Source organism: Pongo pygmaeus, chromosome 9, assembly GCF_028885625.2.
Source record: "Pongo pygmaeus isolate AG05252 chromosome 9, NHGRI_mPonPyg2-v2.0_pri, whole genome shotgun sequence".
NCBI classification, from domain to species: domain Eukaryota; kingdom Metazoa; phylum Chordata; class Mammalia; order Primates; family Hominidae; genus Pongo; species Pongo pygmaeus.
In genome coordinates this window covers 603,379-616,775 of record NC_072382.2, presented here as the reverse complement: position 1 = coordinate 616,775, position 13,397 = coordinate 603,379, and the positions used below count along the sequence as shown (strand labels likewise).

At 58.6% G+C, this 13,397-nt stretch overlaps 2 protein-coding genes across 12 annotated transcripts in view; one reads left to right on the top strand and one right to left on the bottom strand.

Moving 5' to 3' along the window:
• EPS8L2 (EPS8 signaling adaptor L2) overlaps positions 1-13,397 on the bottom strand; it is a 33,066-nt gene that overhangs the window by 11,217 nt on the left and 8,452 nt on the right. For 4 of the 11 annotated variants that reach the window (XM_054437698.2, XM_054437697.2, XM_063670643.1 and 1 more), the window contains 5 exons: positions 12,709-12,810; positions 11,079-11,226; positions 7,935-8,056; positions 7,778-7,833; positions 6,900-6,964 (listed from right to left, as the gene is read on the bottom strand). In XM_054437698.2, coding sequence (XP_054293673.1) covers positions 6,900-6,964; positions 7,778-7,833; positions 7,935-8,056; positions 11,079-11,226; positions 12,709-12,810 — 493 coding nt within the window. Of the gene's footprint in view, positions 1-6,899; positions 6,965-7,777; positions 7,834-7,934; positions 8,057-9,761; positions 10,053-10,553; positions 10,694-11,078; positions 11,227-12,703; positions 12,909-13,397 lie in introns of those variants that run through there. The other 7 variants (XM_054437701.2, XM_054437703.2, XM_054437702.2 and 4 more) reach the window with 7 other exon arrangements.
• DEAF1 (DEAF1 transcription factor) overlaps positions 10,287-13,397 on the top strand; it is a 64,389-nt gene continuing 61,278 nt past the window's right edge. Inside the window, exon 1 of the mRNA XM_063670647.1 lies at positions 10,287-10,795. The gene's annotated coding sequence lies outside the window, so the exon portion shown is untranslated. The remainder of the gene's footprint in view (positions 10,796-13,397) is intronic.

The following is a 13,397-nucleotide window of genomic DNA, read 5'->3' as shown; positions in this document are numbered from 1 at the left end:
ATGAATATCTTAGAAAAGAAGAAAGACTTAAGATCAATAATCTGGCCGGGCACGGTGGCTCATGCCTGTAATCCCAGCACTTTGGGAGGCCAAGGAGGGCGGATCACTTGAGATCAGGAGTTTGAGACCAGCTGGGCCAACATGGCAAAACTCTTGTCTGTACTGAAAATACAAAAATTATCCCAGCACTTTGGGAGGCTGAGGCAGGCAGATCACAAGGTCAGGAGATCGAGACCATCCTGGCTAACACAGTGAAACCCCGTCTCTACTAAAAATACAAAAAATTAGCCGGGTGGGGTGGCGGGCGCATGTAGTCCCAGCTCCTCAGGAGGCTGAGGCAGGAGAATGGCATGAACCCGGGAGGCGGAGCTTGCAGTGAGCCGAGATGGTGCCACTGCACTCCAGCCTGGGTGACAGAGCGAGACTCTGTCTCAAAAAAAAAAAAAAAAAAAAACACACACAAAAATTAGCCAGGCATGGTGGTGCACACCTGTAACCTCAGCTACTTGGGAGGCTGAGGCAGGAGAATCGCTTGAACCCAGGAGGCAGAGGTTGCAGTGAGCTGAGATTGCACCAGTGCACTCCAGCCTGGGCGACACAGCGAGACTCCATCTCAGAAAAAAAAAAAAAAAAAAAAAAAAAGATAAATAATCTAAGGTTTCACCTTAAGCAGGTAGAAAAAGTGAATTAACGCCAGGCGCGGTGGCTCATGCCTGTAATCCCAGAACTTTGGGAGGCTGAGGCAGGCAGATGGTGAGGTCATGAGATCGAGACCATCCTGGCTATCACGGTGAAACCCCGTCTCTACTAAAAATACAAAAAATTAGCCAGGCGTGGTGGCGGGCATCTGTAGTCCCAGCTACTCGGGAGGCTGAGGCAGGAGAATGGCATGAACCCAGGAGGCGGAGCTTGCAGTGAATCAAGATTGTGCCACTGCACTCCAGCCTGGGCGACAGAGCAAGACTCCATCTCAAAAAAAAAAAAAACAAAAGAAAAAGAAAAAGAAAAAGTGAATCAAATAAAACCCACAGTAAGTGGAAGGTAGAAAATTAAGAGGAGGTCAACGCACTTTACACAGACTATTGACAGAGACAAATCAACAGAGCCCAAAGTTAGTTATGAGAAGGTTAATAAAATTGGTAAATCCCTAGCAAGGCTGATCAAGAAAAATACTAGAGAAAACACAAATTCTCAAAAACCAGAACAAAGGAGAGGGTATCACTACAGATCCTACAGGCAGGAGAGGGAATTAATAACCAAAACCTTCCCACAAAGAAAATCCTGCGCTCTGAGGGCAGCACTGGCAAATCCTAACAAATATCTAAGGAAGAAACAATAACAAGCTTTCAGAAACTCTTTTTTTTTTTTTTTGAGATGGAGTCTCGCTCTGTCACCCAGGCTGGAGTGCAGTGGCTCAATCTCCGCTCACTGCAAGCTCCGCCTCCCGGGTTCACACTATTCTCCTGCCTCAGCCTCCCGAGTAGCTGGGACTACAGATGTCCGCCACCACGCCTGGCTAATTTTTTGTATTTTTAGTAGAGACGGGGTTTCACCGTGATAGCCAGGATGGTCTCGATCTCATGACCTCACGATCTGCCTGCCTCAGCCTCCCAAAGTTCTGGGATTACAGGCATGAGCCACCGCGCCTGGCGTTAATTCACCTTTTCTACCTGCTTAAGGTGAAACCTTAGATTATTTATCTTTTTTTTTTTTTTTCTGAGATGGAGTCTCGCTGTGTCGCCCAGGCTGGAGTGCACTGGTGCAATCTCAGCTCACTGCAACCTCTGCCTCCTGGGTTCAAGCGATTCTCCTGCCTCAGCCTCCCAAGTAGCTGAGGTTACAGGCGTGCACCACCATGCCTGGCTAATTTTTGTGTGTTTTTTTTTTTTTTTTTTTTTTTTTGAGACAGAGTCTCGCTCTGTCACCCAGGCTGGAGTGCAGTGGCACCATCTCGGCTCACTGCAAGCTCCGCCTCCCGGGTTCATGCCATTCTCCTGCCTCAGCCCCCTGAGGAGCTGGGACTACATGCGCCCGCCACCCCACCCGGCTAATTTTTTGTATTTTTAGTACAGATGAGGTTTCACCGTGTTAGCCAGGATGGTCTCGATCTCCTGACCTCGTGATCTGCCCGCCTCGGCCTCCCAAAGTGCTGGGATTACAGGCATGAGCCACCGCGCCCGGCCCACAAACTCCTTCTGAAAACAGAAGAGGAGGGAATACTTCCCCACCCATTTTATAAAACCAACATAACCCTGCCATACAACCTGCCGTAGGCATTATCAGAAAATTACAGACCAGTACCTCTAATGGACTTCAACGCAAAACATCCCTAACAACAATATTACCACATCAGTCCCTCAACACAGGAAAAAGGATCACACATTTGGAATAAATGAGGATTAGGCTGGTTCAACATTCAAAACTGTCAATCAGTGTGGTCCAGTACATTGAGACTCTGTCTCAAAAAATAATAAAATAATAAAATAAAATAAAATAAAATAAAGAAAATAATAAAATAAAAAATAAAATAATAAAATAAAATAAAATAAAATTTAAAAAATAAAATAAAATATAAAATATAAAAATAAAATAAAATAAAATATAAAATTAAAATAAAATAAAATAAATAAAATAAAATAATAAAATAAAACAAAACAAAACAAAATAAAATAAAATAAAATGGATCCTGGCCCTAAATGCAAAAGCCTACACTGCGAAGCATCCAAAAGAAAACACAGGAACTGGCCGGGCGCGGCAGCTCACGCCTGTAATCCCAGCACTTTGGGAGGCTAAGGCTGGTGGATCACCTGAGATCAGGAGTTCGAGACCAGCCTTGCCAATATGGTGAAACCCCGTCTCTGCTGAAAATACAAAAAATGAGCCGGGCGTGGTGATGGGTTCCTGTAATCCCAGTACTCAGGAGGCTGAGGCAGGAGAATTGCTTGAACCCAAGAGGTGGAGGCTGCAGTGAACCAAGATCGTGCCACTGCACCCCAGCCTGGGCGACACAGCAAAACTCCACCTCAAAAAAAAAAAAAAAAGAAGAAAACACAGGAACATTAGGAACACTGTGAACATTAGGAAGACAGTGAATTCCTAGTTTACAAAAAATAAAAGAAAACACGGAAGAAATCTCCAGAAATTTGGTCAAGGGATGACTTCTTAGGATACCAAAAACCCTAAACCATAAAAGAAAAACACATACGAATGGACATCATAAAAATTAATTTCCACTTATCAAACCACAGTGATGGAGGCCGGACGCAGTGACTCAGTCCGTCATCCCAGCACTTTGGGAGGCAGGTGGATCACCTGAGGTCAGGCATTGGGGACCAGCCTGGCTAACATGGTGAAAACAGGTGGATCACCTGAGGTCAGGCGTTGGGGACCAGCCTGGCCAACATGGTGAAACCCCATCTCTACAACAAAAATTAGGCCAGGCGCGGTGGCTCACGCCTGTAATCCCACCACTTTGGGAGGCTGAGGTGGGTGGATCACTTCAGGTCAGGAGTTCAAGACCAGCCTGGCCAACATGGTGAAACCCCATCTCTGCTAAAGATATAAACAATTAGCTGGGTGTGGTGGTGCATGCCTGTAATCCCAGGTACTGGGGAGGCTGAGGCAGGAGAATCACTTGAACCCTTGAGGCGGAGGTTGCGGTGAACCGAGATCACGCCACTGCACTCCAGCCTAGGTGATAAGGTGTGACTGTCTCAAAGAAAAAAAAATTTAGCCAGGCGTGGTGGCGGGCGCCTGTAGTCCCAGCTACTCAGGAGGCTGAGGCAGTAGAATGGTTTGAACCTGGGAGGCGGAGGTTGCAGTGAGCTGAGATCGCGCCATTGCGCTCCAGCCTGGGTGACAGAGCGAGACTCCGTCTCAAACACACAAACAGAAACTGTGGTGATGAAGGCAGGCAGGTGTTGCCAGAGGTTGGGGGTGGCCACCAAGGTCGGGGATTCACAGGTTTGGAGTGATGGGGCTGATGAGTCTGACTGTGGTGGTAACAGAGCCACACCCCCACATACACATGGCTTTTACTGTGTGATAATTTAGAAAAAAGCAAACCATGGACCCGGGCTCAGGTGCCCCCCACCCACTGTCAGGGCCAATCTGATCCGGCCCCCACCTGGCTGGAGAGACTTCCCACCAGATTCTCACCCTCTCTCTGGTCCCCAGTGTCCTCACCCGGGAGAGGCAGGAAAGCCCCACACACCCTCCACTCCTCACTCTGTTGGCCTCTGGGCAGATGAGGGGAAAGACTCCTGCTGGCTGGGGGCTGGGCCAGGCCAGCTGGGGCCATAGTCCAGGAGCCAGGCTGAGAGGCTCCAGGCTCCTTCCCAAGAGGGCAGAGTCCCTGAGAAAGGTGGTGGAGCTGCCCAGGAAGAGGGGACTAAAGTGAACTCGGCCACCGCTCCGTTCCTTCCCCTGGACACTGAGTTGGCCGAAGTCACCAGCCTGGCTGTATGCAGGGTCTAGCTGCCCAGGCTGCTGGGAGGGCCCTGGTCACCCAAAACAGCCCGATTCAAGAGCTCAGGGACTCCTGATGGCTCTTTGGACCCATTGTACAGACGAGGAAACTGAGGCTCAAAGAATAGTGACCTGTCTCATCTCTGCAGGTGTGGAGGACAGCAAGGGGGAACCAGGGGGCACTGTGGGCCCCCAGCCAGGGCTGTTTGTGGCAGAAAGGCCTGGCCCTGCAGGAGGACCCAGCTCCAGGCTCCCTCCTTTTCCTAGTCCTGTAGGCTTGGACCACAACCAGGACCCCAGCTCGTACCCAGGCTTGGACCACAACCAGGACCCCAGCTCATACCCAGGCTTGGACCACAACCAGGAGCCCAGCTTGTACCCAGGTGCAGGGGCCTTTTTTTTTTTTTTTTTCTTTTTGAGACGGAGTCTCGCCCTGTCCCCCAGGCTGGAGTGCAGTGGTGCGATCTCGGCTCACTGCAACCTCCACCTCCCAGGTTCTAGTGATTCTCCTGTCTCAGCTTCCCAAGTAGCTGGGACTACAGGCTCCCACCACCACGTCCAACTAAATTTTGTATTTTTAGTAGAGATGGGGTTTCACCATGTTGGTCAGGCTGGTCTCGAACTCCTGACATCAGGTGATCCACCCGTCTCGGCCTCCCAAAGTGCTGGGATTACAGGTATGAACCACCGCGCCTGGTTCCTTCTTTTTTTTTTCTCTTTTTTGAGATGGAGTCTTGCTCTGTCGCCCACGCTGGAGTGCAGTGGTGCTATCTCGGCTCACTGCAACCTCCTCCTCCCGGGTTCCAGTGATTCTCCTGCCTCAGCCTCCCGAGTAGCTGGGATTACAGGTATGCACCACGATGCCTGGCTAATTTTGTATTTTCAGTAGAGAAGGGGTTTTGCCATGTTGGCCAGGCTGGTCTCGAACTCCTAACCTCAGATGATCCACCCACCTCAGCCTCCCAAAGTGCTGGGATTACAGGCGTGAGCCACCGCGCCTGGCCTAAGACTTTGTTGCCCAGTCTGCTGGAGGGCCGTGGTGGGATCCTAGCTTGAACTCCTGGGCTCAAGCAATCCTCCTGCCTGAGCCTCCCAAGTAGCTGGACTACAAGCTCACACTACCAGGCCTGGCTAGGAGGTGGGAGGACTGCTTGAGCCTAGGAGTTTGAGACCAGCCTGGGCAACATAGGAAGACTTCCATCTCCACAAAAAAATAAAATAATTAGACGGGCATGGTGGTGCCCGCCTGTAGGCCCAGCTACTGGGGACGCTGAGGCGAGGGGGTCACTTGAGTCCAGGAGGCGGAGGCTGTAGTGAGCCAAGATTGCGCCACTGCACTCCAGCCTGGGCACCTGGGTGACAGAGCTAGACCCTATCTCAAAATGAAAGAAAAGAAAAGAGAGAGACACAGAGAAAGAAAGGAAGAAAGACACACACACGCACACACACACACACACGCACACAAAAACCCCCCCAAAAAATTTCCTGAGTTCTCCGTGTCAATGAAACTGACCTAGGAGAAAAGAAAAGCCCTCAGGGCTGGCGGCTGGTCCAGCGCGCGCAGCAGCCCCGTCTGAGCCCTGAGAAGCAGCCTGGGCCTCCGTGAAGTCTCCATCAAGGGCGTCTTTGTTCTGCCTGCTCCCTCCCGATCCAGTTCCTTGTTTTGGGGCCAGGATGATCATTTCCTCCAGGGGCTCTTCCCATCCAGGGCTGTGCAGCAGCCAGTGTTTTCCCAGCACACCCTGGGCTGCCTCACCCCCCAGGCCGCGAGTTCCCAGGACTGGAACCAGAGGCGCGCTTTCCCCCACCCCGTGGCTGAGCCTGGAACAGTGTGGGCAGTTCTGGCTCTGGCCTCCCCCGGCCCCTGCGGGGGTCAGAACCCGGGCTGACCACTCTCCCTGGAGCTCTTTTCCTTCCTTCCTTCCTTCCTCCCTCCCTCTTTCTCTCTCTCTTTCTTTCTTTCTCTTTCGTTTTGAGACAGGGTCTAGCTCTGTCACCCAGGTACCCAGGCTGGAGTGCAGTGGCGCGATCTTGGCTCACTACAGCCTGACCACTCTCCCTGGAGCTCTTTTCTTTCTTTCTTTCTTTCCTTCCTTCCTTCCTTCCTTCCCTCCCTCCCTTCTTCCTTCCTTCCCTCCTTCCTTCCTTTCTTCTTTCGTTTTGAGACAGGGTCTAGCCTTGTCACCCAGCTTCCCAGGCTGGAGTGCAGTGGCGCGATTTTGGCTCACTACAGCCTCCGCCTCCCGGGCTCAAGTGACCCCCTCGCCTCAGCCTCCCCAGTATCTGGGCCTACAGGCGGGCACCACCATGCCCGTCTAATTATTTTATTTTTTGTGGAGACGAGAGCATGAGGACAGCCATGTCCTGAGGGTGCTCCCTGGGGGCGGGGCCTACCTGGGGGGCGGGGCCTTACCTGGGGGGCGGGGCCTTACCTGGACGTGGTACTGCGAGGTCTCGTGCATGATGACGTTGGAGTTGGAATACTTCTTCCTCTGCTCTGAACCGGGAGACACCAGTCACTTCCCCGACGGGCGGGACCCACAGCCTCCCGTCCAGTTGGGACTGGACCCACAAGGGAAGGTGAAGTCAAGCGGAGGGAGGCTGCTCTGTGGACCTCTTGGCCACCAGGAAGGATGTGGGTGTGAAATCAGGACCTGCAGGAAGCCCCCTCCCTCCCTCCAGGGAAGCCCCCTTGGAGAAGGACGCAGCTCGGAGAAGGCGACGGGCTTGCTCAGAGTGGGGACCGGGAGCCTGTGCCGGGGTGGGGGGGGTTCTGTCCCAGAGGGTGAGGGGACAGGAAGGTGGTCCCAGCCCAGCTTCTTCCCACTCTGAGAGCTGCCAGCTTCACTCTCCCTGCCCTCCCAGGTCTTCTCGCTTTCCAGACTAGGCACCTTGTCCAAAGACATAAGTGAAGGGTGCATCTAGCTAGGGAGAGAGCAGGGTCATCTCTGGGGAAGGGCAGAGTTGGGGGAAGTGGGGGCTAGCCAGGCCCCCCTCCTGGAGCAGACACCTGGCGGCTCATCCTGCCTGAACCCCCCTGTGATCAGGTTGCAGCGAAGAGTGCAGCGGAATCAATATTGATGCTCCCTGAATTATTAGTAAAGGCCTCTCCCCTTACGGGTGTGGGGGAGGCGATCCAGTGGCCAGGAGCTTTCGGAAGGTTGATTAGGGTCCAGAGGCCTCCCTGGGCACTCAGGGATCCCCTGGGCCAGGCCAGGCACAGCTGTGGGGCAGGAGCGGCTGTCCCCCGCCTGGATGCAGTGCTCATTTCTCCCCTGTGACGTCCAGCCCGTTCTCAAACCTCACTCACCAAACAGGTCCTTGGGGCTCATCTTGGCCACACCGTCGGACCGGCCCAGGCTGCCGCTGCAGGGGAGGGGCTGTCAGGGCAGGGCCAAACCGCACCCCTCCCCGAGGACTGTTTGGACGATGAGGGTGGGGTATTCGGGTTGGGTAGGGGGGCTCACTTGGTGGCACCCGGGCAGCAGCTCATGGTCCCGGACTGGCTCATGGTGTCCTGGGTGGCGGCCAGTGGGAGAAGGGCAGACCTCAGTGTGGCCCGGGTCTGAGGCCAGTGCCTGTCCCACACCTGGGTGGACAGAGGAGCTGCGCTGACACTTCCTCCGGCCTGGCTGGTTCCTCCCCTCCTTCCCTGGGCCAGAGCCCTGACTGGCCTGGCCTGGGCGGGGGTCCCTTGGGGGGCACAGCCCCTGCCCGACATCCCAGTTGGCCCCACGTCCCAGTTGGCAGTCGATCAGCCTCGTCATGCGCCAGACCCTAGGTGCTCCACAGGGACCCCCAGAGGCTGACTGGGAGGCTCTGACAAGGGCCTGGGGGGAGAAGGCGCCTTCCAAGCCAGGCAGCATCGAGTTTAAGGCCCTGGTGCTGGGGGGAGGTGGGTGGGATGGGTAAGGGGAGGGGGATGCGGCGGAGGTGTGGGGGGAGGGGGGTGTGGTGGGGCATGGGGGGGTGCAGTGGGGGTTGGGGGAGGGCGGGTGGGAGCTGCAGGACCGCAGGAGAGGTGAGGCTGGAGCTGGGGGGTAGGTCCTGAAGTCTAGAGGGAGCCCGGCTCTAATCGCCACTCCTGCCCCACCCCAGGCCTGCACCCCAAGGGGCTCCTGCACCCACATGTGGACTTGCCACCCACACATGCCACCTCTGTCCAGGCCCCACCAAAGAGGTCGGCCCTTGGCTCTTTCCTGGGCCTGGGAGACCTGGTAGGGAAGAGGCTGTGCGGGCAGGAAACCCTGGGGTCCCCGGGGTGCGGCGTTTCCTCACCCCGAGGGCAGGGATGTGGCCAGGCAGCCAGCGCAGAACCCTTGGCAGCAGCCAAGCCCAGGGGAGGGACTGGGGGGCGGGTGTGGTGGGGGCTGAGACTGGGAGCCAGTCCAGTGGCCCCAACACACAGTATCACTGCCCCTCCAATGAGGTAGGGTGGCTATGGGGCAGGCGCCTCTGGCCTCCCCAGGGGCAGAATCCTCAGAGCCTGTCTCTGGGCTCCTAGCGCTGACCTCTCCCCCGAGCATTTTGGGGAAACTAAGGCCCAGCTGCCAGGGCAGACAGGTGGGCCTGATTTGGGCTGGACCCTAGGGCCTTCCCGGGGGCATGGACAAAGCCTGATGGCCCTGAACCAGGCTGACTTGTCCCAAGGGGACTATGCCCTGTGGGGACCTGGCTGTTCTGTGGCTCTGTGGTCAGCTCCCCACAGGTCCACACCATCCGCCTCCTGCCAGGGCTGCAGGGCCGTCCCCTGTGGCTTCAGAGTTTGGGTCTGCCAGGGTGGGGGTCACCAACCACTGCTGTTGGTATGGAGGGTCAAGGGAGTGGCCCGGAGCACCCGGGACTTTCTGGTTTGACCAGGTCTGGCCTAGTGGGAGGGTCTGGGAGGCCCGGGGGCACTGCCTCTGACACGAGGGGCTGGCCGCACCAAGGGGGCATGGCCACTTCCTCCATCCATCTATCCATGGAGAATGTCTGGAATGCTCACGGGCTCAGTGGCGAGCCTGAATGTTTGCTTAATGGGATTCCTGGCGGGCTCCACCAAGGGCGCCAGGCACGTGTGTCCAGGCACACACCTGGGCGAGACACCAACGCACCCTTGCAGACTCAGGCCTGCGGGCACGCAAACGTGGAGGGCTGTGACACGAGATCCCCCGGGGAAGGCCAGATTCCTGGCCTTCGGTTGCCTGTAGGGTATGGGGGACCTCAGGCCCAGGCAGGGCCGAGCAGCAGTGGGGTGGGTCCAGGTATAGTGTCTGGGTCTGAAGCACCTGGGTATGGGGCTGCCTCCTGACCTGTGGGAGCCCTGCCCCCCGGGGGAGGCTTCTTTGGCCCACGGCGGGTGGGGATGAAGCCCTGGAGACCCAGGCTGCACTTTGTACTGTCGTCATTTTCCCGGTGTGAAGTGAGGCAGAGCAGGGTGCCCAGTCAGTCGGGCTGTGGAGGGGAGGAGGTCCCAGCAGAGCAGGAGGGTAGAGGGACAGGCTCCAAGTTCAAATTCCAGCTCAGCATGCTGAGTGACCTCGGGGAGGAGTCAGCTGAGTCACAGGGGTTCCAGGCTGCCCTCATGGGCGCTGGGTGGGGCCCTGGAATGGGGATGCCCCTCAGGCCCTGGCCCTGTCCTGGTTTGGAAGCTATGGCTTGAGGGAGGAAGGGATAAGCTGGGGAAGCTGAGGGTGGGAAACGAGACCGAGGCAGGCGGAAAAGGCCCGGTGGGAGTGCTGTGCCAACAAGGCCTGGGTGCTAAGCAGGCCCAGGAGAGGCTGGGACCGAGGAGGGGCCGCGAGGGGAGGGGCTGCTGCCAGCTGGGCCTGCCTCCCAGCACAGCCGACCCGGGACTGGGCACGGGGTGGGTGGGGGCAGAGGTCCAGGCATGCCCGGCCCTGCCTCCCCCTCCCCTGCCACCAGGGACACCCCACAGCAAGGGGCAACACCAGGCAGCTGGACCCAGGGACCAGGAATCTAGGATGGCTGAAGTTCGCATGCCCACAGACTCCTGCCAGCCCACCCTCCTGCCTCGCCTGGCAGGGCCTCTGCAGCCCCTGTCCCAGCCTCCCCTCCCTGAAACTCTCACCGCCAACCCTGACCTGGAGACTGACCCAGCTGGTGCTTCCCGGCCACTGGTTTCCTTCTGGGCTCCGACACCCAGGAAGTGCCTCCTGGCTCCGGCCCACAGGGAGTGGGTGTGCAGTGCTACCTCCACGGTCAAGCCCTCGGCAGGGTCCTGCTGCCCACAGAACCGGGAGAGGCCTCCCTACCACCAGCGCTCTCTCGACGCAGGGATTGCCCCCACCAAGCCCCAGAGCTGGGAGTGGGCAGGACGGGGCAGGTGAGTCACCCATCGCTGGCTTAAAAATATCCTTGCTCGCCGGCCGCCGCCCAGGACCGACGGGGGCAGGCCGGGCTGCAGCAGGACCCGTCCAGGAGAGGTGGGGACTTGGCCAGGCCCCCAGCCCCTTGACCCGCGCCCCGGGCCCGGCCGCCCTCCAAGTGCCCCGCGCCCTGCGACGCCGCGTTTGGCCCGGTGTCCTGAACCAGAAACGCCGCGTCCCATCGCCACCGGGTAAACTGAGGCCCGGGCGGGCGCGCTCCCCCGTGTCCGCAGCGCTCACCTGCCTCTGGCGCCCCGCGCTCGGCCTGTCCCCTCGGCGCTCGCCCGTGCGTCCGTCTGTTCGCGCCTCGGCCGCGGCGCCAGTTCTCCCGCGGGCGGGTGGGACGCTCGGCGGGGCCGGGCCGGGGCGGGGCCGGGAGAGGAGGAACCTGAGCGACAGGTTGCGGAGTCACCGGAGAGCGGGCAGGCGCGCGGGGGAGGAGGAGGGCGTGGGATTGAGGCGCCCCCGCCGGCCTCGGACCCAGCTCCGCCCCGCCCCCGGCCCCGCCTGGGCTCCGGCTCCAGCCCCAGCCCTCTCCGTCCTGCCTAACACCCGCCTGGGGTGCCCCTCCGCGGGCCTCACCCCTAGAGCTGGGGCGCTGGGGACAGGCGGGGCGCAGGGCCGCCTCCGCGGGATGAGCAGAGCGAGGCCTCGAGCTCTTCCTTGGGCAGGGCCTAGCTGCGCCCCAGCAGGCCCGGGGACGGGGGGACGCTGCCAATGGGACTTCGGGGGCAGCGCTGGCGCCATGCTGGGGAGGACTCCAGCTCTGGGGAGGTCAGAGCCTCGGCCGGGCCAGGTGCGCCCCTCAGGTGCCCCAGGCGTGGGGCAGAGTTCCTTCCCTCAGCGGGCCCACCCCAGGCCCAGGGAAGCTGGGGCAGAGGCTTCAGTGAGTCGGTGGGTGTCAGGCAGGACCCAACTATGCCCACCCCAGGCCTGGAGCCCTGAGCTCACAGTGCAGGGGCTCCTCCAGGGCCCCCTTTCTGCCCAGCCTGGACACTGAGGGATGGGGTGTCGGGGGAGGTGGGGACACCTCAGGCCCTCTCAGGATGCCTCTCTCCTTGCACTGCCCCGTGGTCAGGCCCAGGCTCCACCACCATCTGCCTGGCTCCTAGGATGGCCCTTCTGCCCAGCTGCTCTGACGGCTCAGAACAGGGCCAGGGTGCAGTGGACACAGTGGGGAGCACCGGCTGCCACAGCAGTAAACTGGAAAAGGAGGAGGTGAAGGGGCACAGGGCACCCCAGGCCCATGCAGGGACCCCAGGCTCTGGCTGCCGGTCCTGGATAGGGGTGAGAATGAGCATGGACAAGAGTCTGGGTCCCCGGGCTGTGGTCCCAGAGGGGCAGGGCTAGCGTGTTTACCCTGGGCTGGCCAGAGCACTTCCTGGGGAGGCGCCATAGGTGAGCTCGGTGGAGGGGTGGCAGGAAGTGGCCCTCCTCCTTTGGGCCCAGTGCCTGCCCCTGAGCCCGGGCAAGGCCTGGCTTCCTGGTTTACGGCCTTTGCAGTTTGATCTCCAAGAACCTGCCGTGATCCTGCTCCATGCATGAGCTTGCCCTGACCCAGAGCTCAGGGTCACACACGCCAACCCCACGGTGCACCCGTGCCCTCACCCTTCCTGGAGGCAGAGCTGGGAGTGGCCAAGTGGGAAATAGGCGCTGGAGAGGACAGCCAGGGGGTGGGGTCCCTCCCCACTCCTAAACGGGTGCCTGTCAACACGATTGTGAGCGCAGAGCCTGCCCTCAGGAGACAGTCCAGGCTGGTCTCTCAGGCCCCATCCACTCTGGGCCACCTGGAGCCACGGCGTTCCCTGTGGAACAGGTGACCGCTGCCTTTGTGCGCCCACTGAGACTGGAGGTATCAGGATCCACTAACCATGAAGGCAACAGGTCTCCAGCTTCAGGGAGGAGGCCCTTCGTTGGTCTGCACGGTTCGTGGGCTGGGTCCTCCAGATGGCAGCTGTGCCCAGCCGGTCCTCTGCGAGTGCAGGCGCTGGTGAGGGAGGCGGCCCGAGGCACTCAGGCGCTGGTGTGTGAAGCGGGTCCTCAGGGCTGTCCTGCAGCTCACCGTGGCCTCTGGGGGCCACACACAGGTCAAAGGAAGTTGGCCCAGGACAACTGGGTGCTCCCACCGCTTCCACGAAGACAGGCAGGAAAGGCTGTCCAGGTGCCACAGCCACAGCCACCCCAGCTCAGGGAGCCCCAGTGGAGGCCCAGGACAGTCCTGCAGCCTCCTGCCCTCAGGAGTCCACCGAGCAGAAGGCGACCGGCAGCCAGGGCCCGAGGGCGAGGCCAGCCGGGAATTGACCAGCTGGCAAGTGGGGTGTGCTCTCTTGCAGGGCAGGAGAACTGGAGATGGGGTGGGGGAGGTGGCCATAATTAGGAGAATTCAGAGAGGCATACACACCTCTTTATTTACAAAATGCGGTGAAGAGAAAATATCTAGATATTTGGGTGTAATTATTCCAAACATAAAAAACACACAATAGAACCAAGTGAAGGGAAAGCTACTATAACAGCTTAGATACTTTTTAAGGAGAACACATAGTAAATCTGGGAATGGGA